The sequence below is a fragment of the Chanodichthys erythropterus genome, chromosome 10 (genome assembly GCF_024489055.1).
Source record: "Chanodichthys erythropterus isolate Z2021 chromosome 10, ASM2448905v1, whole genome shotgun sequence".
Lineage (NCBI taxonomy): Eukaryota > Metazoa > Chordata > Actinopteri > Cypriniformes > Xenocyprididae > Chanodichthys > Chanodichthys erythropterus.
The window spans coordinates 18356510-18378786 of record NC_090230.1 but is presented as its reverse complement, the minus strand read 5'-3'; the positions used below and the strand labels follow the sequence as shown (position 1 = coordinate 18378786).

The following is a 22277-nucleotide window of genomic DNA, read 5'->3' as shown; positions in this document are numbered from 1 at the left end:
GTCTTTTTTATTTTTTTTAGGGCCCGAGCACAGATGGTGTGAGGGACCCTATTGGAATTGCAGCCAAATTCTTCTTCTTCTCCAAAATGAATCACATTTTTGAGGGCCTAAACGTTCTCAAAAACTCATGAAACTTTGCACACGTGTCAGAAGTGGTGAAAATTTACATCTGATATGGGTTTCAGAAATAGGTGTTGCAAAATGGCTCGATAGCGCCACCTACAAAATTTTAATTAAGCGTCCTTCGTGCTACGTTTCACGTACAGTTATGAAATTAGGTAGACAGATGTAACAGCCCAATACCTACAAAAAAGCCCCTGGGTGCAAAGTTTGTAAGCCCAACAGGAAGTGAGATATTTAGAATTTTCTCTACAAAATTTTGGCAGTTTTTGCCATTTCCACATGTTGTACTTTAACGAACTCCTCCTAGAGCTTTAATCAGATCAACATCATATTTGATCAGTCTAATCTAAAGGCCTTTGAGACGTTAAATTGCGAAGATCTAGAGTTTTCGCTGAAGGGCGTGTTCGTGGCGGCCTGGCAAAGTCTGATGTTTCGCCATGTAAGGTGAATCACTTTTTTGAGGGCCAAAACATACTCGAAAACTCATGAAACTTTGCAGATACGTCAGAAGTGGTGAAAAATTACGTCTTATGTGGGTTTCAGAATTAAGTGTGGCGAAGTGGCTCGTTAGCGCCACCTAAAAAATTTCAACAAAGTGCCCCTGACAATACGTTTCACGCACAGGTATGAAATTTGGTACACAAATCTAACAGCCCAATACTTACAAAAAATGTCTCTTGGAATGAAATCTGAAAACCAACAGGAAGTGAGATATTTTGAATTTTCTTTGCAAAATGTGTGCAGTTTTTGCCATTTCCAGGCGTTGTACTTTAATGAACTCCTCCTAGAGCTTTAATCAGATCAACATCATATTTGGTCAGTCTAATCTAAAGGCCTTTGAGACGTTAAATTGCGACGATCTAGAGTTTTCGCTGAAGGGCGTGTTCGTGGCGGCCTGGCAAAGTTTGATGTTTCACCATGAAACAGGAAGTTGTTGTAACTCGGGCATACAATGTCTGATCTGCCCCAAACTTAACATGTTTTATTAGAGTCCTGACCTGAAGCAGCTATATGACAATATTCAGTTACAGTCATAGCGCCACCTGGGGGCAACTGGAAATGACATGTTTTACACTGTGATTAACTCCACATAGAGATTGAACCAGATCAACATCATATATGGCCAGTCTAATCTTAAGGCCTTTGAGATGTTAAATTGCAAAGATCTTGAGTTTTGTTTGAAGGGCGTGTCCGTGGCGGACTGACAAAGTCTGTTGTTTCGCCATGAAAAAGGAAGCCATTGTAACTCAGGCATACTATGTCCGATCTGCCCCAAACTTCACATGTGTGATAAGAGTCCTGGCCTGAACATATCTATATGCCAATATTCAGTTAATCATAGCGTCACCTGCTGGCAACAGGAAATGGCATGCTTTACACTGTAATTCCCTCCCAGAACCACATTTCAATATGCCACAGAATACCAAACATACTAGAAACACATATGCGATTAACGCCATGAAACAGGAAGTTGTTGTAACTCAGGCATATGATGTCCGATCTGCTCCAAACTTCACGTGTTTGATAACAGTCCTGGCCTGAACACATCAATATCGCAATATTTGGTTATGGTCAAGGCGCCACCTGTTGGCAGCAGGAAGTGTGGCAATTCAAAATGACTTTGGCATAATTCTCCTGTATTCATTCGCTTACATGCATGTCGACCACTGTTCACTAAGGCCAATGGGTGGCGGTGAGCCAGGGTGCGAGGGCCCTTTCATCGCTGCTTGCAGCTTTAATTTAATATTATATTTATCATAGCATTTTCAGATTCACAGACAGATTGACAATACAATCACATGACAGAAACAAACACAACTACACACACAAAAAACCTCCTTCATTCAGATTCATGTTTGCAGTTAACAACAACGGCAAACACAGGCAAGGGAAGTCAAAACAAATGTTTGCCCAGCGTGACATGGATAAGGTGAAGTTGTACAAATGGACCAAATGAGATATAAAATATGTAAAAAAAAAAAAAAAAAAAAAAAACGCATAGGCAAATTTACCATGAAAATGCTGGTGGAATATAAGGAGAGTGACAATAATAAAAGATAACTATTAGATTTCAAACTGATGACAGAAGTTAACGAAAATGACAAAACAATAAACAATGGCATTTTAAATTGTTTCATCATTATTGGTTTTAACAGGTGATTGAAAAGATGCATCTAAGTCACCCGCCGTGATGCTCAATCTCGCCATTGGACTGGCTGACATACGTGCATCAGATGCAATCACGCTGAAGGCATTCACAAAGTGTCCTGATGGACGCAGCGCGAGTTCCCTCAAAAAGGAAACAAGGAATGTTTACGTGTGGACACTGCAATCACTGTAAGAATGTAATTCAAACCAAATCATTTGCACAAAGAAAATGTATTCAATTAGATCCTTTATTAATTGTAATAGTACATATGTAATTTATAAGCTTCAGTGTCCTTGGAACTGTTTTTATGTGGGCCAGACCTTTAGAATTATTGCTTTGGAAATTGTAACTGGATCTATTAGAAAGGGCAATAGATTAAAAAGACTTTTACAAAGGAAAGCCTTTTGGATTTTTCAGTTAAAAGCTACCATTTTTCCTGGATTGAATGAAGAATTAGATTTAACTTCATTTTTGTAAAATCATTACCACTATGATTATTTTTGGAATTATTATTATTCTCTCTTTTTTGATACATATGATTACTGATTATAATTTGAAATAGTTAATGATATTATTGGTCCCCCTGTTATGGTCCTTTTGGTTTCTCCCATTTCTACTGAGCAACTGATTATACTAATTTTGTACCTGACACACTCTGAGGAATGCTGGATGGCTGACATGCATCAGTGTGCAGTATTTTAGTCATTTTTTAATGTTTCTAGATTGAGCCATGTTTGAATAAAGGCTTTTTAATATTTTAGAACCGGAAGAAGTGCCTTGGATTCTTATTTATTATATATTCAACTTTATTTATTAATTAATTAATTCATTCATTCATTCATTCATTAAAGATAAATAGTGAAATATTTTCTTATAGGCTATGCCAATTAAAAAGAATAAAATATAATATATGAAACACAAGCCAATCGAAATATAAAACTAGATATTGTAATTGAGTTGTTACGTGTAAAATTGCCTTTAATAAAACATTGTCACTTTAGAATTTAACCCTTCATCATATAGTTGACTCAAATGGCTTCACTGTGTTCCCTTGTTTACCCAACTATCGGATCTACGCTATAGCCAGACACCCAAACATCATACCCATAGGGGAGACCGGGGCACAACCTTACGCTTTTTGACTTTCTCAGTTTGTGCAAATCTTCTTAGGGTTCAGAGAATTTATCTTGTTCAACATTAATTTCACACATGTCTGGTAAAAATATGTGGCTTTGTTTCATTAATACAGTGAATACTTTATTAATTTACCCTGAATGAAGAGAAGTGAAATGTGACAACATGCCCCATAGGTTGGGCACATTGTAACATGTGATGGGGCACGTTGTAACATGACCATGACTTAAAGGTGCCCTAGAACTTTTTTTAAAAAAGATAAAAATAAGTCTAAGGTGTCCCCTGAATGTGTCTGTGAAGTTTCAGCTCAAAATACCCCATAGATTTTTTTTAATTCATTTTTTTAACTGCCTATTTTGGGGCATCATTATAAATGAGCCGATTCAGGGCTACTGGCCCTTTAATTCTCCTGCTCCACGCCCACGGAGCTCGCGCTTGCCTTGAACAGTGCATAAACAAAGTTTACACAGCTAATATAACCCTCAAATGGATCTTTACAAAGTGTTGTCATGTATGCGGCATGCATGCGTCAGATTATGTGAGTATTGTATACTGTTATATTGTTTACATTTGATTCTGAATGAATTTGAGGCTGTGCTCCGTGGCTAACGGCTAATGCTACACTGTTGGAGAGATTTATAAAGAATGAAGTTGTGTTTATGCATTATACAGACTGCAGGTGTTTAATAATGAAAATAGCGACGGCTCTTGTCTCCGTGAGTACAGTAAGAAATGATGGTAACTTTAACAATGGTAATTTTTCGCTATTGTCCTTACCTAGTCTGTTGATTCACCTGTGCAGATCCAGACGTTACTGGCTGCCCTTGTCAAATGCCTTTCATAATGTTGGGAACATGGGCTGGCATATGCAAATATTGGGGGCGTACACCCCGAATGTTACGTAACAGTCTGTGTTATGTTGAGATTCGCCTGTTCTTCGGAGGTCTTTTAAACAAATGAGATTTATATAAGAAGGAGGAAAGGCATACTGTATGTCATTTCCATGTAAAATTGAATTTACCTTGGCATAGTCAAATAACAAGAGTTCAGTTCTGTTATTTGACTATGCCAAGGTAAATTCAATTTTTCATTCGAGGGCACCTTTAATTAATTAAAAAAAAAAAAAAACATGAAAAACTAAAATATTTTGTCAATAAAAGACAGTAATTATTTTTTTCATATAAAATAATAGCATTTTTTTTAGAAATTCAAATTTAAATAATTTTGTAGTTTGACAATGAACACTGCAAAACACAGCTATACAGCAAAGGTCAAAACAATACAGGCAAACAGATGAAGAAATATATTCAGACCTTCAGAAAAACACAGAGCTGAACAAAAACACTCGTCTCCCTCCACTCACAGCTCTCACAGAACACGAGACAAAAAGAAGAGCCAGTACAAATGCTGAACATTCCTTGAAATAATATTTTCTGGATGTTCAGGTTCTTCCTCTCAGTCTTTATTCACCTTTTTGTCCATGGTTTCTCAACAGAAATTCATAAAAGTTAGCGGGGCACATTGTAACGCAGTGTTACAACGAACCTTATCTGCGCAACTGGAATTTAAACCTGGTTAATGTCTTCTGCTAGTTAGTGAAGCACTAAATAACTATCTAAACTGTTTAACAACAGATAGGAGATTAAAATAATATCAGATTTGTCTCATTTTTAATAAACACAAAAAATACTGATGAAAAATTAGCTTAAGTAATACATTTATTTTTGCTATTGTTAAATAAATGTTCAGTGATATCTTCCAAATTACGGCAAGTTTCTTGTTAGCGTGTGTGGACATATTTAAACCATGTGTGTTACAACTAAACTAGTTTGTGCCCTGTGCTCCTCTATATGTTTGTGAAACATTTAAAGTCAAAACCATAGACATGACAGTTAGTCCTTCCTAACAGCTTCTACTTGCAGTTCATACTAAAGATATTTGGAGGGATTCGGGTCTGGACTTTGTGCAGATCTATCAAAAATGTTTTTTTCTTGACTCCAGACTCGGTAACCATTTCTATATAAACCTTGATTTGTGGATTGACAGAGAAGGAAACAAGATTTGTCTTGATAACTCTGGAATTAAGGGGCCTGGGCAAAACCATTAAAAAGGGTGTGCATAGACATGGCCAAGCGTTGAATGTGTTTATGCAGATTCAAAATCTAAAGGCCTGTTCACACCAAGAACGGAGTATAAAAAGTATATATATAATTACATATAAAACTACAAATATTTTCTTATAGATAGGCCTAAATAATTTTTTTTTTTTTTTTTTTTTTTTTTTTTTACAGTCTATGGGTCTATCCAGGAGTGCAATATGTAAAAAATATAATTCAGTGCTCAAGCAATATAATAAATCTGCTTAATTGACATGTAATTTTATAAACATTATTCAAAACATATACATCATGTGTATAAAATCAACGCTCTGTCTGCACCGCCTTTAAAATCCGACAGGTGGCGCTTTTGTGCAGCTGAACGAGTATTGAGCTCTCACAAAGTCCCTATCTATAATCTTTGGCTTTCAACTCCACCGTTACAAAGAAAATATCAATATGAACATCTATGAACAAATATAGGCTAAGTTATGTGCGCACAAGTAGCTCTTTTGAACTCAAAAGTCCTTTAATAATGTCATTTATATCGCCGTTTCGCCGCAGTGCCAAATAAAAGTATTTTATGTAAACAATAAGATATTATTTGAAATGTATGCTAAACAGTTTTATTGGGTAGCATAATACTAAACACAGCAACACTAACTCTCGATCAGTCAGATATGATACGGTCAGTGTTGTAGCAGCGATACAGTAGCTGTCAGTGTGTTTATGATAACGCACTTTTTATACTCTTCCTGTTCTTCACTGCGTGCGTAAAAACTCGCAATAACTCGCTCATGACAGCCTGACCACGCCTGAAAACTTTGGGGCGGAGAGTCACAGTTATCTAAGTTGAAGGATCAAGACATTTTCACATTTCTCAGATTTTTTTGGCTCTTCAAAAGTGGAAAATGTCAGGAGTCGCCTCTACCCTGGCCAAGAAGAGAGCGCAGGCTGCAGGGTTTGGAACTAACGCAAATGCCACTAAATACCTCAACCAGGACTTTGAGGCGCTCAGAAGCCAGTGTCTCAGCAGAGGGACCCTGTTCTCAGACCCGTCTTTCCCAGCCGCACCCGAATCCCTGGGCTTTAAAGAACTCGGACCCAGCTCGTACAAAACCAGAGGAGTAGTATGGAAAAGACCCGGGGTATGGGAAGTTTTAATATTGAGGGCATAGTTTGTGCACTGTTAATGGTTAAACGGGAAATCGTGCATTTTAAAATCCTCATTAGTTGTGTTTTAGTTGGGAAGTTATAATCCGTTTCACTTCGAACGAGAGTTTTCATTCTTATTTAATAAGTCGCTTTCTGTCGTTACGTCTGCGCTGTTTTTAATGCATCGGACTGACGTCTTGCGTCTGCTGTTTTTAGGATCGCGTCATCAAGCGTTGCGTTTTAAAGCGATACCAAAACAGTTCTCTCAACTGGAGAGCAGTGTGGGAATTATATGCTAAGGAAAAAAAATTCTAAGAACGTTTTGCTAATATCATATGAAGTTAAGAAAACGTTATTTCTGTCATGTTTTTTCTTGGTTATGCGAATGTTAAGGAAACATCCCATTTTATACTTTTGCAAACATTTTGGAAACGTTACTTTTGAACGTTTTTGAACATTATTAATCAAGTAACATTTAAAAATGTTAGATAAACGTCCATCTAAAATGTTTCAGAAAAACCTTAGGCCTCTATGAGCGATGTAGCCCACTGTTCCTCAAATCCAGCCCTGGAGGCCACTGTCCTGCAGAGTTTAGTTAAGACCCTGATCAAACACACCTATCTGCAATTTCCTAGTAACTCTGAAGACCTTAATTAGCTTGTTCAGGTGTGTTTGATTAGGGATGGAACTAAACTCTGCAGGACAGTGGCCCTCTAGGACCGGATTTGAGGTAGCCTATAAAAAACGTTTTAAAAACATTAATAAAGACTTTTATTTTAACGTTACTGGAAGCACAAATAGTTGTTTAGAACCAAAAGTCTTAACTGCTTTTCACAATATACTAACAGTTTTTGTCATATGTTATGTAAATCTATAATGTTTTGCCTATGTCTGATAATGACTGTTGCTATAATTACTCGGGGTTATTTTGGTTTGCAAGCGTCTGATGAACTTTTATAGTTAAACATTGAATTACATTATCAATAAACATTAATTACATTATTACAATGTTTCATTAACGCAAAGGTAACTTAACTTGTCTTAATTTAACACTACATTATAAAAATAATATTGATTGCATGCTGTGATACTGAATGTCAAACATGGTGTCGTTTGCAGGAGCTGTGCTCAAAACCACAATTCATCATTGGTGGAGCGACACGGACGGATATCTGTCAAGGAGCTTTGGGTAAAAGGAAAATTAATTTTGACATTCTGTGTGCATATGCTCATGTTTGTCTAAATGTGAACCTTTTCATTATACAGTCTGTGTCTCCAGGTCAACAATACAGACTGAGTCATATCTCTTCTCGCTCTCTTTATCTTAATTCTTTAAACATACCTGCAAGTCAATATTTTGTGTGTACTTAACATTTTAACAGCCTCAACCAGTAATTCACACAAATGTAACGCAATACTGAAACTCATTACTTTTAAAAGTAACTTTCCCCAACACTGTTCACCATCACCTGACTGGGACACGTAAAGGTATTTTTACTTTAGAAGTGCTTTTTTGTGATCTGGACCTGTATTAAATCACGTGTTGCACGCCTGAATGTTACATTTTTGACATGAATTGACTGAAAAAAACGACTAAAACTGGATTCCACTGAGGATACGTTTACATGACAATTATGTATTCTAAAAACTAAAAAGTTTTTCCTGTGTTTTTTCACGTACAGACAACCACATTGTCAAAACGATCCCTGTTCACACGGATCTGTGAAACGTCTAAAATCGCTGCATTATTCATGCCATGCCAGTAGATGGCGATGTCATTTTGTAAATAAACTATGCGCCTATAGACTGAACACATAATACGCATGCGCATGCCGTCAACTTTTTCACATATTTGTGTTTTTGTAGTTTACACAGAGAGGATAACGGTATTGATTTCAAAAACTTGCACATTTTGAATTTCGTTTTCAAAAGTTTCAGGTCCCCAAAATGCTGTTGTTGTGTAAATGAAGGGACAAAAGGCATGAAACATTTTTCTTGAAAGCGGTGTCACGTAAACAGCCCTTACTTTTCTCGTTATTTGGAAAAAAAAAAAAAATTTGATTGTGTAATACACAATACTTAGAAAATCCAGTGAAGCCTGTTGATAATTCTGCAAAGCTTCAACAATGCACCTGGTTAATTGTGAACTTCACAAGCAAACACTCACACAGTGTAGTTCCCAGAACAGAATAAGGGCGGGTCGGTTTTTGAAGGATGCTTTTAACCTAGAGCTAATACCATTGTTATTGTTGTTAACCAAGACTTGTTTTTGCTCATTGAAATAAAGCTGAAATAAAATAATAAAAAAAATTAGATGCAAAAATTTAAGAGGATATTGCAACTTAAAGGGAAGATAAAAATGTTGACTTTGCATCTAATTGAAAGAAAATAAAACAAAAACTAAAATAAAAATTAAATTAAAGCTAAATAGAAATGACAAAAACTCAACAAAACAGCTAAAACTTAAACTAAAATTAAAACATAAACATAAAATGAAAATATAAAAATAATAGCCAAATCTAAAATATTCATAAATACTATAACAGTATATAAATAATCTTAAAATAACACTGAAGGCTCATACTGCTTACATCTCTCTTGTAGCTTCACACTGGCAACTTTAGTAACAACACACACAACCTCACTTTCTTTTGCCTCATTCCTGACTGAATTACTGAGCCAAACACATAATGCAAACCACCCAAAAGCAGAAACTAGCCAGAGGGATTTTGAACAGAACAGCTCTTGTCATTAAAGACTGCGGTTAAAGAAAGGAAAACCTGGCATTATTTATCCTGTAAAGTCTTGCATTAAAAACATGCACGCTTAATGTGATACATGTGTCAGACTGCGGGAAAAGCAGCCTGTTGTCTCTTGAGGAGGGTGGATTCTAGTCTCTGCATTTTCTACATGCATCTGCTTTCTCAGACTTGCAGCTCACCACTTGCGTGACATTAAAACCACAATGGCACTCGTTGGCTGCTCTGATTCAATCGTGAGTTTAATGTGCGTCCCTCAAAATATGTCTGTTCTTGTTTGCCTGCAGGCATTTGATAGCATTAAAGTTGCATTCCAAATATATATATATATATATATACCACATATATATATATATATATATATCATTTTACATTTCTATAAAAGACTTAAGTGAATGCAAGCCTCTATGTGGCATGTTTCAACTCCAGACCACAGAGCAGTTGTAAACACAGTCACAGTCTCACTTCCTGTCTCTCTGTCTCTCAGGTGACTGCTGGCTGCTAGCGGCCATTGCCTCCCTGACCCTGAATGAAGACGTTCTGGCCCGAGTGGTGCCCAGCGGACAGGACTTTGGTGGCAGTTATGCTGGAATCTTCCATTTCCAGGTATCTGAAGTGTTACTGTAAATGTGTCACTATGCATTGGTGTTCATATTACAATATAAATTCATTAGCATGATAATGAACCATACGTACATTCTTTTTCTGCAGTGGTTTGTTACTTATTGCATATAATTGTATTATTATGCTAAGTACATAACAAAGAGATAGATTTCAACCAAAAATAAAAATTCTGTCATCATTTACTCACATGTATGATATTTTGAAGAATGTTGGCAACCATTGATTTGTATAGTATTTTCAATGGGGGACCAGAAACTCTTACCGACAATCTTCAATAATATATATATATATATATATATATATATATATATATATATATATATATATATATATATATATATATATATATATATATATATAAATTGTTTTTTTGTGTGTGTGTGTGTTCAGCAGAATAAAGAAACTCATACAGGTTTAAAACTATTTGAGGGTGAGTAAATGAAGACATAATTTGTATTTTTTGTGTGAACTACCCCTTTAAAATACTGTGGTGGCACAGTGATGGTATTTAACGATAATACCATGGTACATTTTATATACAATATATCATGCAAACTATATTCATTTGTTACAACAAGGAATACTATTGTATTACCATGGAACCTAAAATATATTGTATTGCATTATTACCATAGTAAATGTCCAAAAATCCTTCGCACCATATTCAAAAAACATGTCTGAACAAACTGGTAATACTATAGTACATGTTCCGGGAAAAAAAAAAGTTATGAAATTAAAAGTCATGTTAATACATAATAGCATTATATAATTTTAGTAATAATACTATATTTATTTACATAGTTGCTGTTCTTTTGAACTTTCTAGTCACCAGAGAATCCTGAATATTTTCAACAAAAATATTAAGTAGCACAGCTGTTTTCGACATTGATGTTTCTTGAACAGCAAAGCATCACATTATACTGATTTCTGAAGGATCATGTGACACTGAATGATGCTGAAAACCAGATTTGATCACAGATATTTTAAAATTACTTTTTAAAATATGTGACCCAGGACAACAAAATCATTGCTACAAATATACCCGTGCGACTTACGACTGGTTTCGTGGTCCAGGGTCACATATATTAACACAGAAAACAGTTATTTTAAATACATATTATATTGTAAAAGTAAAAGTTTTTGCTATATATTTGATCAAATAAAAGCAGCCTTGGTGAACGTTTAAATGGTAGTGTATATGGTAATACCATAGTACATGACAAAAAAACAAAACAAAACATGGTAATAGCACATTATATGGCTAAAACCAAGGCAATGCATAGTTCATGTCCAAAAGTAGGGTACTGTGTGCCCAGAAAAGCACTTTTTGATACATTTTCTTATTGCCTTTAATGCAGAGTTTGATTGTACGTTCATATATTGGTGTCTTTGCACACATTTTGAGATTGAAGAGATAAATCGGAGTCTGCACCCTCTATTCTTTAGTTCTGGCAGTTTGGCGAGTGGGTGGATGTTGTCATTGACGATCGACTGCCAGTGAAAGATGGTGAGCTGCTGTTTGTTCACTCCGCCGAGGGAAACGAGTTCTGGAGCGCCCTGCTGGAGAAGGCCTATGCTAAGTTAGTTTGTTTTTTCTTGTGTTCTTGTGTTTGGAAGATAATTACTCACCACAGTTATGTGACAACTGCCTGAACCAGAAACTCCGCTTATTTGTGGAACTTACTTTCTAAGAAAAAACAACAGGATAATCAAGTGTTTTCCTTTAGGGTTGTTAGTTGATTTGATTACTCACTAGTAAATTGTTTTTACTAGTTTTGCTGTTGATGTAAATATGGCATCACATTCAATTTGAATAAATTCAATATTTAAATGTGAAAAAAAAATCGAATTAATTTTTATATTAATTATTAACATTTTCAAAGAATTTTAATTTAATATATAGATACATTTAAATAATACATTTGCAACATGGATGATTCTATACAAATGAAAAGTCTAGTCCCCCACCCCCAAAAAAAGTGGTTGTTGAACTTTGCATACAATGACAGAAGGCTTTACCCAAAGCAGGTGTGTTCCTGGAATAAGGGTGTGACATTTTGTGTTGCTTTTAACCTCATGTTCACGGTCTAGCTTTAAACTCCCTTGCTATATTTCTCTTATTCTTTGCTGTTTATCATTGCCAGCTGAACACATAATGTTAACACCTGTTGTTTGTTGCATGTGGCTTACTAATTTTGGAACCCCCATGTGAATTATGGGAATTGCCCCTCCCACAAGCGATGACGTCATGCATGAGCATTTAAAATAGGGATGAAATGGAGTGCTGCAGTGATGACAAATTTTTGTAGGCTGACTCAGAAGTTAGCATCACCCTGGTTCCTCAACAAAAACCAAATGGCTTTTGGATTATTGCAGAAAATAAGCTCTGTGACCAAGAAAAGTTTATGATTCTGGCATGTTTATAAATCATGATAAACTTCACAAATGAATTTTGAAGCCTAAACAATCATCAGTCATTGGCTATAAATTAACTGATGTGTTTCTGTGTTTTGGCTTACAATCTTTGTATAGTATCAAGCATGCTGTGTAGTTGGATTTACAATTATAGTTTCTCTAAATGAGACTGGCTTATAGTTCTTAAATAGTTTCTCAAATGAAAGTCAAAGACATGTGCGTACATGTCGTTTCATAACTCTAACGGTGTGTTTTATGGTTTCTGGCAGAGTGAATGGCTGTTATGAAGCCCTGTCTGGAGGATCCACCAGTGAGGGTTTTGAGGATTTCACTGGAGGCATCGCTGAGAACTACGACCTGAGTAAACCGCCATCCAACATGTTTCAGATCATCCAGAAAGCCCTGGAGGCTGGAGCTTTGCTGGGCTGCTCCATCGATGTGAGATTCTTCTTCCTGCACTCAAGACACTCATAAACTACAAGAGTTTTATGTAAATTTGTGTGTGTTCATAGTTTATTGGGCATCAAATAACTATTTACAGAACAAATTTCACCAGAATAATGACACCAAAAAGTTAAAGGGTTAGTTCACCCAAAAATGATAATTCAGTCATGAATTACTCACCCTCATGTCCTTCCACACCCGTGAGACCTCCTCTTCAGAACACAAATTAAGATATTTTTCATAAAATCCGATGGCTCAGTGAGGCCTCTATTGCCAGCAAGATAATTAACAGTTTCAATGCCCAAAAAGCTACTGAAGACGTATTTAAAACAGTTCATGTGACTACAGTGGTTTAACTTTAATATTATGAAGTGACGAGAATACTTTTTGTGCACCAAAAAAACCAAAATATTCAACAATATCTAGTGATGGGCAATTTCAAATGAAGCTTCGAAGCTTTACTAATCTTTTGTTTCAAATCAGTGATTCGGAGCGTGTATCAAACTGCCAAAGTCACGCCCCCAGTGGTGAACCATTGAAATTTTGAAACACTTATGATGTAACGAAGCTTGAAGACTTTGGCAGTTTGATACACGCCCTGAACCACTAATTTGAAAGGCCTCAGGCGTCCCTGAGCCATCGGATTTCATCAAAAAGATCTTAATTTGTGTTCCGGGTGTGGAACGACATGAGGGTGAGTAATTAATGACTGAATTATCATTGTTGGATGACCTAACCCTTTAAATAGCATTTCAACCGAAGCTGGAAATAAGTTCTGGGACATAAGCTCTGCCCCTTTGTCAGATATCCCTGTTTAATGCTTCATTCTATGATGTAGATCACTAGTGCGTCTGAAACAGAAGCCGTCACCCGTCAGAAGCTGGTGAAAGGCCACGCCTACTCGCTCACTGGGGCGACAGAGGTATGAATAAAGTTATTGGCAGACTCTTTTTTAATGACAGGATTATTACGTTTTGTCAATAGAGAACATGCTATTTTGCTTCAGGTGAACTATCGTGGCCGCAAGGAGAAGCTGGTTCGTATGCGCAACCCTTGGGGGCAGGTGGAGTGGACCGGAGCCTGGAGTGACAAGTATGGTTTGATTACCTCCAGCACCAGAGATACAACTTAAGTTCTTCAGTACACTAATATAATTTGCTAAACGTAACTGAAATAGCAAAAGTTATTCAGAAATTGTTGACGAAAAACTGTTGCAAATGAGTATGCATGAGTTAGTGCGTAAAATCTGTGTACAAATGTTTTCACGAACAAATCATGATTTCTCCAATAACTTTCAAACTAAAATGTATTCTACATTTATGAAAAAGGTAGGACAACGGAAACCACATGTAAGCAAAAATCACATACTCTGGGTGGCCACATTCGGAGCTCCTAAACGGACATGGTGATGGAAAAAAATATGAGCTGGGAGGAAAAATTATATTTCAAAGCTTTAGATTTCTTTCACAATGTTTTGCGTTCCCTCGCAAAACGTTTCCATTACTGCGAGAAACTTTGCATTCGTTTTCAAACCTTATGAAGGCAAAGTTTCTCAGGTGAATGCAAAAGCAATGAAACATATTTTTTGAAGGACTTTAGGAACTATATCTTAATCATTATCATTATAGCTATCAATCTTGGTGTAAATAGACCTTTACAAAAGCCGCATTATTGCTTGAGCTGCAAGATTCCTGTGTATAAAATGCAGATATGTGTAAGTACAGCTGGCTAATGAGAGGTCTGTAATCTGGGTCTGTATAAAAGGCATTTGAACTGGTTTTTAGGATGGCACATTGTCATTGCTCGAGGATCTTCACAGAGCATCATGTGCTTGTTAAGTCTGTGAAAGAAAGGTGTGGAACATATACAAATAATCCACACAAAATATTAGACCCAATGAAAAACACTAAATGACTGATGACAATGACTGACTGATGATTCTCTGTGTTATTTCATATGACAGTTTTTGTTAAACGTTGATGCTGTCAGGTGGCGGCAAGGAAGAGAAGTGGATCCATTTGCAGTAACAGTTTATTTTCGAAAAATAGATAAATGGAGAAAATGCAAGCTGGGGTGCGGATATGGGAAGTCCAAACAAGGAACGTAACATAAAACCAGATAGAAGAAATCCATGCAAAAACTAGTGATGTGACATTTGACACCAAAGCTTTGAAGCTTGTTTTAAAAAAATTAAACATCTCACAGTGAAGCTTCATTTTTGCACACAACCACATGACTAAAATAGTTCATGTGACTACAGTGGTTCAACCTTAATGTTATGAAGCAACGAGAATACTTTTTTTTGTGCCAAAAACAAAAAACTAAATACGACTTTATTCAACAATATGGGCGATTTCAAAACACAGAAACTTTGAAGTTTTACGAATCAGTGGTTTGGAGCGTGTATCAGTTTGTTTTTATTCCCAGTTCATAAGTACTTTAACTGATCATTCTATGACAATCTTTGTTTATTTTGATAGTACATGCCTAAGCTAGACGATTTTTTCGCCCGGAAATGTATTCACAAACTCAGTTATTCAAATTGTGTGAGTAACATGACATGTGACAGACAATTTTTTCATTGTTATATACACTTTTCGTAGCACAAAATGATTTATTACATGAAACAGTCCAAAAACAATAGCCTCTTTTCCACCATCGGACCGAACAGTTCTCATTGCGTAACCGTTCCATTCCATGCTGATCCGGACCAGCTGGTATGGTTCCGGTTTTGTTTTCCACTGTAGGGCTGATAACAGCCACACTTTAGAATGTAATGTAAAAGCATCAGTCGTTGCCTTGGTAACGCTACGGTTTGTGAAACACAACATGAACCGTTCCTTGCCATTCTACGAACCGTTCAGCCCGACGGTGGAAAAGCGGCTAATGACTGACAAAGAGTGAAACACAGAGCTGTAAATACAGCTAAATACAGAGGAGCTAACAAGATAAAAAGGCACTAACAAGAAACAGGTGGAGGTGATTAATCGCCATGGAAACAAACAAGGGTAACTATGGTAACAAACAAGGCAGCAATGGAAACAAAGGAAACAAATCACAGGGGTTGAAACACTCAAACAAGGGGAGCAGAAAATACACTTCAAAATAAAAGTCCTACAACACAAAACTGGGGAAACAAGACAGGAATGTAACAGAAAATTGTTGAATATTTGGTTTAAATTTGGACTTTGCCGTGCAGTTTTTATTTTCATCAGCTAAAATTAGATAAACATATAACTGTCCACATTTCCATATGTGGCCTATCCAGAATTCATTGGTCGTCTCTGTTGAACAACACTGTGGATTATGACAGTATTTGGAAGTCAGTCATTTATAATAGAGATTAGAAGATTTAAAGGTACAGTGAAAAAAATAATAATAATTTTAATGGTCAACGAGAGTATGTAAAATGCACATGACTGTTTGTGGTGCAAAAAAACATGACTGTGGACAGAAGTGTAGAATATGGCTTCTGTTGAATTCAAAGTTTTTTATGGAGTACTTTAGAACTAATTTGGAGATTATAGCATTTCTTTAACACACTAAACTGCTGATGGTTATCTGAATTGTTTATTACTTTTTCCTTTAGTTCATCTGAATGGAACAGTGTTGCGGCTTCAGAGCGGCCGAACGTCAGCGCTGAGGATGGTGAATTCTGGTGCGTTTACAACTTCCTGTATTTACAACTACAATATAGGATATGAAAAAAATTTCATACATTATATTATATCATACGTATAATATGTTTTCTTTGTTTGTTCAGGATGTCATTCTCAGATTTCCTAAGCCATTACTCTCGTATAGAGATCTGCACTCTGACCCCGGACACCATCACCAGCGATTCGGTAAAACACTGGGCCGTGACCAACCACGACGGCTCTTGGAGGAAAGGCTCCACCGCTGGGGGCTGCAGAAACAACGCTTGTGAGCCACAAAAGAACCGCAAACACACTTTAAAGCATCGTGAATCAGATTCAGATTTCAATACAAAAAACGATTCACATGGACAAAGTTTGGTTGTTTTGGTTTGTTTCATAATATAGCTGAACACTGCTTTCATTCAATGAGTTTTTTTTGTTGCGCATCGTGGAATTTATTCAGTAAATGTGTTTCCATTGCAATTTATGCACAGGTCATCTTAGTGGATAGAAAAATTATCCAACTCAATTAAGCGCATATGTTCTTTTATGCGGATTTTAAAGGGTTCTTGACATAAGAAATCAAATTTGCCTTGATCTTTTGACATATAAGGGTCTTTGTACCATTTAAGCAGTTTTCATAGTTTAAAACATTCTCCTCTTTATAAACAAAGCATTTATTTAATCAGGCTCCAAAAAGGCTCGTTTGGATAATGTTGCATCTATGACAAATAATTATACATCATCCCACCACAGGTCGCTTAATGGCTGACATTTGCCTACACTGGATGCGAGTGTAACGTCAAATGCAAATAGAACCCATTATTATCGCTGATGCTGTCTACACTGATACAGTATACAGTTGTGCATTCAGTTTCTGAAGCTTGAGTCTGTCGACAACAGGACAAATGGAAGATTGAAAGAACTTTTGCTTAGATGCATCCAGTTCAAACAAGTCGTTTGCTTTCCTGTACAGACTTCAGAAGGATCCCAGCGTCGGAAACAAGTGGATGGTTTATTTTAATGGCATCCTGGATCGCGTTGGAGGATTATATGTTTGTTCGGAGCATTTGTTTTGGTAACAAGGCACAATGAAATGGAGAGTTCGCAAAGAATCTTTTGACTGTAAATGATGGTTTTATATGAATAATGTTTTTAAAACACTTAAAAATTTCATGTTTATCTGCTTACCCCCAGGGCATCCAAGATGTAGGTGACATTAGTAGAACACAAATGATGATTTTTAACTCCAACCGTTGCCGTCTGTCAGCCGTATAATGCGTGTCAATAGGAACTCCATCTATAAGAGTAAAAAAAAAACATGCACAGACAAATCCAAATTAAACCCTGCGGCTTGTGATGACACATTGATGTCCTAAGACACGAAACGATCGGTTTGTGTGAGAAACCAAACAGTATTTATATCATTTTTTTACCTCTAAAACACCACTATGTCCAACTGCCCTGCATATCCGGTTAGTGAGGTCTGATCGCGCTCTGACAATGATGTCTCACACTCATTGAAACCGGATGTACAGGGCAGTTGGACATAGTGTTTCCTCACACAAACCCATCGTTTCATGTCTTAGGACATCAATGTGTCGTCATGAGCCAGTGGGCAGTGATATTGTTTCCTATGCAATGACGTTAGCCAATTATAACAATGGTCGTTTAGTGACAAACCTTGAAAACTGATCATTTCAGACATAGGGTCACAATGAGGGTTGAAAATAATTGTTTTTCTGCAAATATATTTTTTTGTGTGTGTGCAAATTTTTTATTAACATTATAGGTGGGGATGCATCGATACAAAATTTCTCTGCCGATAACAATGGGCGATTATTAAGAATGATATCAGACATTTGATGTTTGATGTAGCACAAAAAAAAACAAACAAACAAAAAAATGCAGATCTAGCAACCCTGGCTTGAACTACAGGTGATTCATAGGGTCAAAAAGAGCCTGCTTTAACGTCACTATTTTTAACTGTTAATCCGTTATTGTTGCGTTAACTAAATTCATCACAAGAGAGATTTTCTTCACACACAGTATGTACGAGTTGCAGTCTAAACACGTTTTTCCGCACCCTTTTGATTGACAGGATATAATTGGCCCTGATCATCGGCTGTTTTTAAACAAAGAACAGATAATAATAGCTTTAATCAGCCAAAACTGATTGATCTCTAAATTATAAGTGAACCTCAAGGAATATATTAAAATAATTTTAAAAATCCATGTCATGACCCCTTTAAGATTTTATCCACATCTTAGTGTTACAAAGTTCAGTTGTTTTGGTTTGTGGTTTGTTTAATAATATTGCTGACGGCTATATCCATTCATTGCTCAGACACATTCTGGATGAATCCTCAGTTTGTGATTAAGCTGAGTGACGAAGATGACGATCCAAATGATAATGAGGTGGGCTGCAGTTTCGTTGTCGGCCTGATCCAGAAGAACCGGCGCCGCCTGAGGAAAATGGGAGAGGACATGCACACTATCGGCTTTGCTATTTATGAGGTGGGTGGAGACACTAAGAGCAGTCTAAACATTGTGATTATTATGGATGGAGAGGAAAGGAACACAAATACTTCAATCGAACTCCCAGATTACATTTGAACGACATTCAAATAAATGTTTTTTGTTTGCTTCCACAGGTACCTCCTCAGGTAAGCATTAAACTACAAAGAGGGTGGTGACTTTTCTCTTGACCAATCATATATGACAGTTCACATTAGTCACAGCCTTTCTGGCTCACTGATTGTCCTTTGTCTCCATCAGTTTCAAGGTCAGCGGGACGTGCACCTCGATAAGAACTTCTTCCTGACGCACGGACAGAAAGCTCGCTCTGAGACTTTCATTAACCTGAGGGAGGTCTGCACACGCTTCAAATTGCCTCCAGGAGAGTACCTTGTTGTGCCATCCACCTTCGAACCCAACAAGGACGGAGACTTTTGCCTTCGCGTCTTTTCCGAAAAACAGACTGAAACACTGTAATATATCAAATCTGTGTGAGGTTTCCCTAATTAAAGGCACAATATGTAAGATTTTTGGATCAAAATATCCAAAAACCACTAGAACAATGTTGTACTTACATTGACCCAAATGTTTCCAAGAATGTTTAAATCCAGAGAAATCAGCAATTTTAACCAGTGTAATGGCCCATGTCGTTAAATCCCCTGTCAATAACGTTAAACGTAAAAACAAAATACAAAACAAAAGGAGTGGCAGTGGTTAACTGCGGCAAATAAGCACAATAAAAACAGCAGCGTAAAATGTCCCCGCTCTTCTTACCACAGTAACATTATGAATATGAAGAAATCATGAACATGATTTCTGCCTGAGTCTCGTCAGATTGCTATCCATCGGCTGTGGAGGTTAAGAAGACAACTCCCATGATCAAGCTATGCCTTTGTTGTTGTTTTGAATAAGCGACCTCTAGCGGCGAAACTTACATACTGTGCCTTTAATGCCAATATGCAAACTGTATGTATTTTTATTTCAAATACTTGGTTCTGAATTTATTTGATTGGAAAATCTTATGTTTTCTCCTAGACCATGTGATGACCCTGTGGATGCTGAATTACCCGATGTAAGTAACTCAACAGGCAGTTTTTATGAAACGCTTTTAAAAGTCAACAGTGTTATATAGCTATGTTTAAAATAATGCTATGCTACACTAGCTATGTTTCCATCCAAAGCTCCTTATTCAGTTCATAGGGAAAATTGGAATATCGCATAAAACATTTGCGAATAAAGCAGTATTTCTTTCCCATGTGTTCACGAGAACAAGGCAGCTTATCTTCGAGGCAGTCAAGTTATCCAGTCACATGATCTGTTGAGTCAAAGTCACATGTTTTTTTGTTGCACATCAAAGAGTTTATTCAGTAAATGTGTTTCCATCGTAGTTTATGAGTGATAAGAGGAAATGCCTCAATTTATGTGTTTTTTATTCTCATTTCAAGATTTTATCTGCATCTTGGCATTTCATTCCGGCATTCAACAACAAGAATAAATGAATAAATAATTATCATCATCATAATAACAATAATAATATTTTGGGTTGTAATCAACATTTTGCCACAAATGTTGCTGATAAGTCATGCTTAACTTGGAATTTTCCTTTAAAATGTGCTTCCTCATGTTTTCAGGAGACTGTCTCAGATGCTGAAGTTGATTCTGGATTCAGAGGCATGTTCTTAAAACTTGCTGGAGCTGTAAGTGGAGACAACTTTTTATGCAGTAAACATTCATATTTTCTGAAAGCAGAACAACCGATGCATACTTCTCTCGGTAGGACATGGAAATCTCCGCCACAGAGCTCATGACTATCTTAAACAAAATCATCGCGAAACGTAAGTACTCTTGCATCCTTCAGTTTTCACTCAAGATCTAAGGAGGAGTCTAAGGAGCTATGTTTTGTTTTGTAGGAACTGACATAAAGACAGACGGCTTCAGTATGGAGACGTGTCGTGTCATGGTGAACCTCATGGATGTATCCTCTCAGCTGCAACTGCTTACTTTTTTTGTGTGTGTGTGTTAATGTGACATGTGCTTGAGTCAGGAATTACAAAAAATTGATGTGTTGTTGTACTGTAAGTTTCACTTAACTTTATCTCAGGACAGTGGGAATGGGAAACTGGGTCTGGGAGAATTCGCTACTCTGTGGAAGAAAGTGCAGAAATACCTTGTAAGAGGTCTTAAAACCTATAAGGCTATAACATAATTAACTATCTAACATTATTTTTAACATGTTGTCTTATTTTATAATCACCCCAGGGAATTTACAAGAAGAATGACTTGGATAATTCAGGAACCATAAGCACTCCAGAGCTGCGTTTGGCACTGAAAGAGGCCGGTGAGTCAATCCAGACTCAGATACTCGCATACATACAAGCAAAAATCCCATTTTGGGGGCATATTTTAATATTCACTGCTTATGTTCTCTTTCCTCTCCTAGGTTTCTGTCTCAATAACACTATATTTCAGCTGCTGGTAGCACGTTACGCCGAGACAGACATGACTCTCGACTTTGATAACTTTGTGGCCTGCCTCATGCGTCTGGAGATGATGTTCCGTAAGTCCCTTGGGTGTTTGTTTATCAAATATTTTGGAGTGAATGCATTTCATCATATTTAGATTTAACAGATTTGACCCTAAAATCCACATAGAAAATGTCTGCAGATTGTGTATAGGCATGTTTATGTAGGGTCAGCGCCCCCTGTAGTGCTGGAGATGAGGATGTTTTGGGATCATTAGTGAATATGTCTCTCATTTCCAGGGGTGTTCAAAAAGCTGGATGCCCACAAGACTGGCTTCATTGAGCTGGACTTTCAGCAGGTTTGTCATGCGATAACATTTTTTTTTTTTTAAATGTTGACATAAATATTTTAAACACATTTTCTGTATTTTTTTTTTTTTTAGTGGCTGAACTTTACCATGATTTAGAAGACTCCAGACCACACCCCTCAAGATTGAATTATTAAGATTACATGTGATAACATTTTAAAGATATCTATTTACATTTATTTTTAGATTGTCTATTGCACTTTTGACCAGTCTTACTTCCAAACGTTGCATGATTTTATTGTGTTTGACATTTCCACACTATTTTGTTTACAAATGGAAGCTTTGTTGAACCAAGAGAATCTTAACCACTGTGTAAAAAAAAAAGTGTGTGTGCGTTATTATTTTTTTTCTCCAAAGGACATTATTAAACACTTTTCAAACTGTACGAACTTGT

At 36.6% G+C, this 22277-nt stretch overlaps 1 protein-coding gene across 1 annotated transcript; it reads left to right on the top strand.

Annotated features, from left to right (window-relative positions):
• Positions 1 to 6275: 6275 nt before the first annotated feature.
• On the top strand, positions 6276 to 22253 carry capn2b (calpain 2, (m/II) large subunit b). The gene is made up of 21 exons (XM_067396358.1): positions 6276 to 6650; positions 7777 to 7846; positions 9904 to 10022; positions 11487 to 11620; positions 12725 to 12893; positions 13738 to 13821; positions 13906 to 13991; positions 16489 to 16557; positions 16663 to 16823; positions 18885 to 19054; positions 19192 to 19203; positions 19316 to 19527; positions 20090 to 20126; positions 20686 to 20751; positions 20832 to 20889; positions 20965 to 21029; positions 21156 to 21224; positions 21314 to 21392; positions 21495 to 21611; positions 21816 to 21874; positions 21959 to 22253. The coding sequence occupies exons 1-21, from the start codon at positions 6414 to 6416 to the stop codon at positions 21980 to 21982; spliced, it is 2097 nt and encodes a 698-aa protein (XP_067252459.1). The 5' UTR covers positions 6276 to 6413; the 3' UTR covers positions 21983 to 22253.
• Positions 22254 to 22277: the final 24 nt, after the last annotated feature.

Excerpts from the sequence above, each read along its gene's own strand:
- capn2b (XM_067396358.1), top strand. The coding sequence starts at position 6,414 with ATGTCAGGAGTCGCCTCTACCCTGGCCAAGAAGAGAGCGCAGGCTGCA. Across the intron at positions 12,894-13,737 it reads TGCTGGGCTGCTCCATCGAT|ATCACTAGTGCGTCTGAAAC; the intron begins GTGAGATTCTTC and ends TCTATGATGTAG. Across the intron at positions 21,393-21,494 it reads TTTGGCACTGAAAGAGGCCG|GTTTCTGTCTCAATAACACT; the intron begins GTGAGTCAATCC and ends TTCCTCTCCTAG.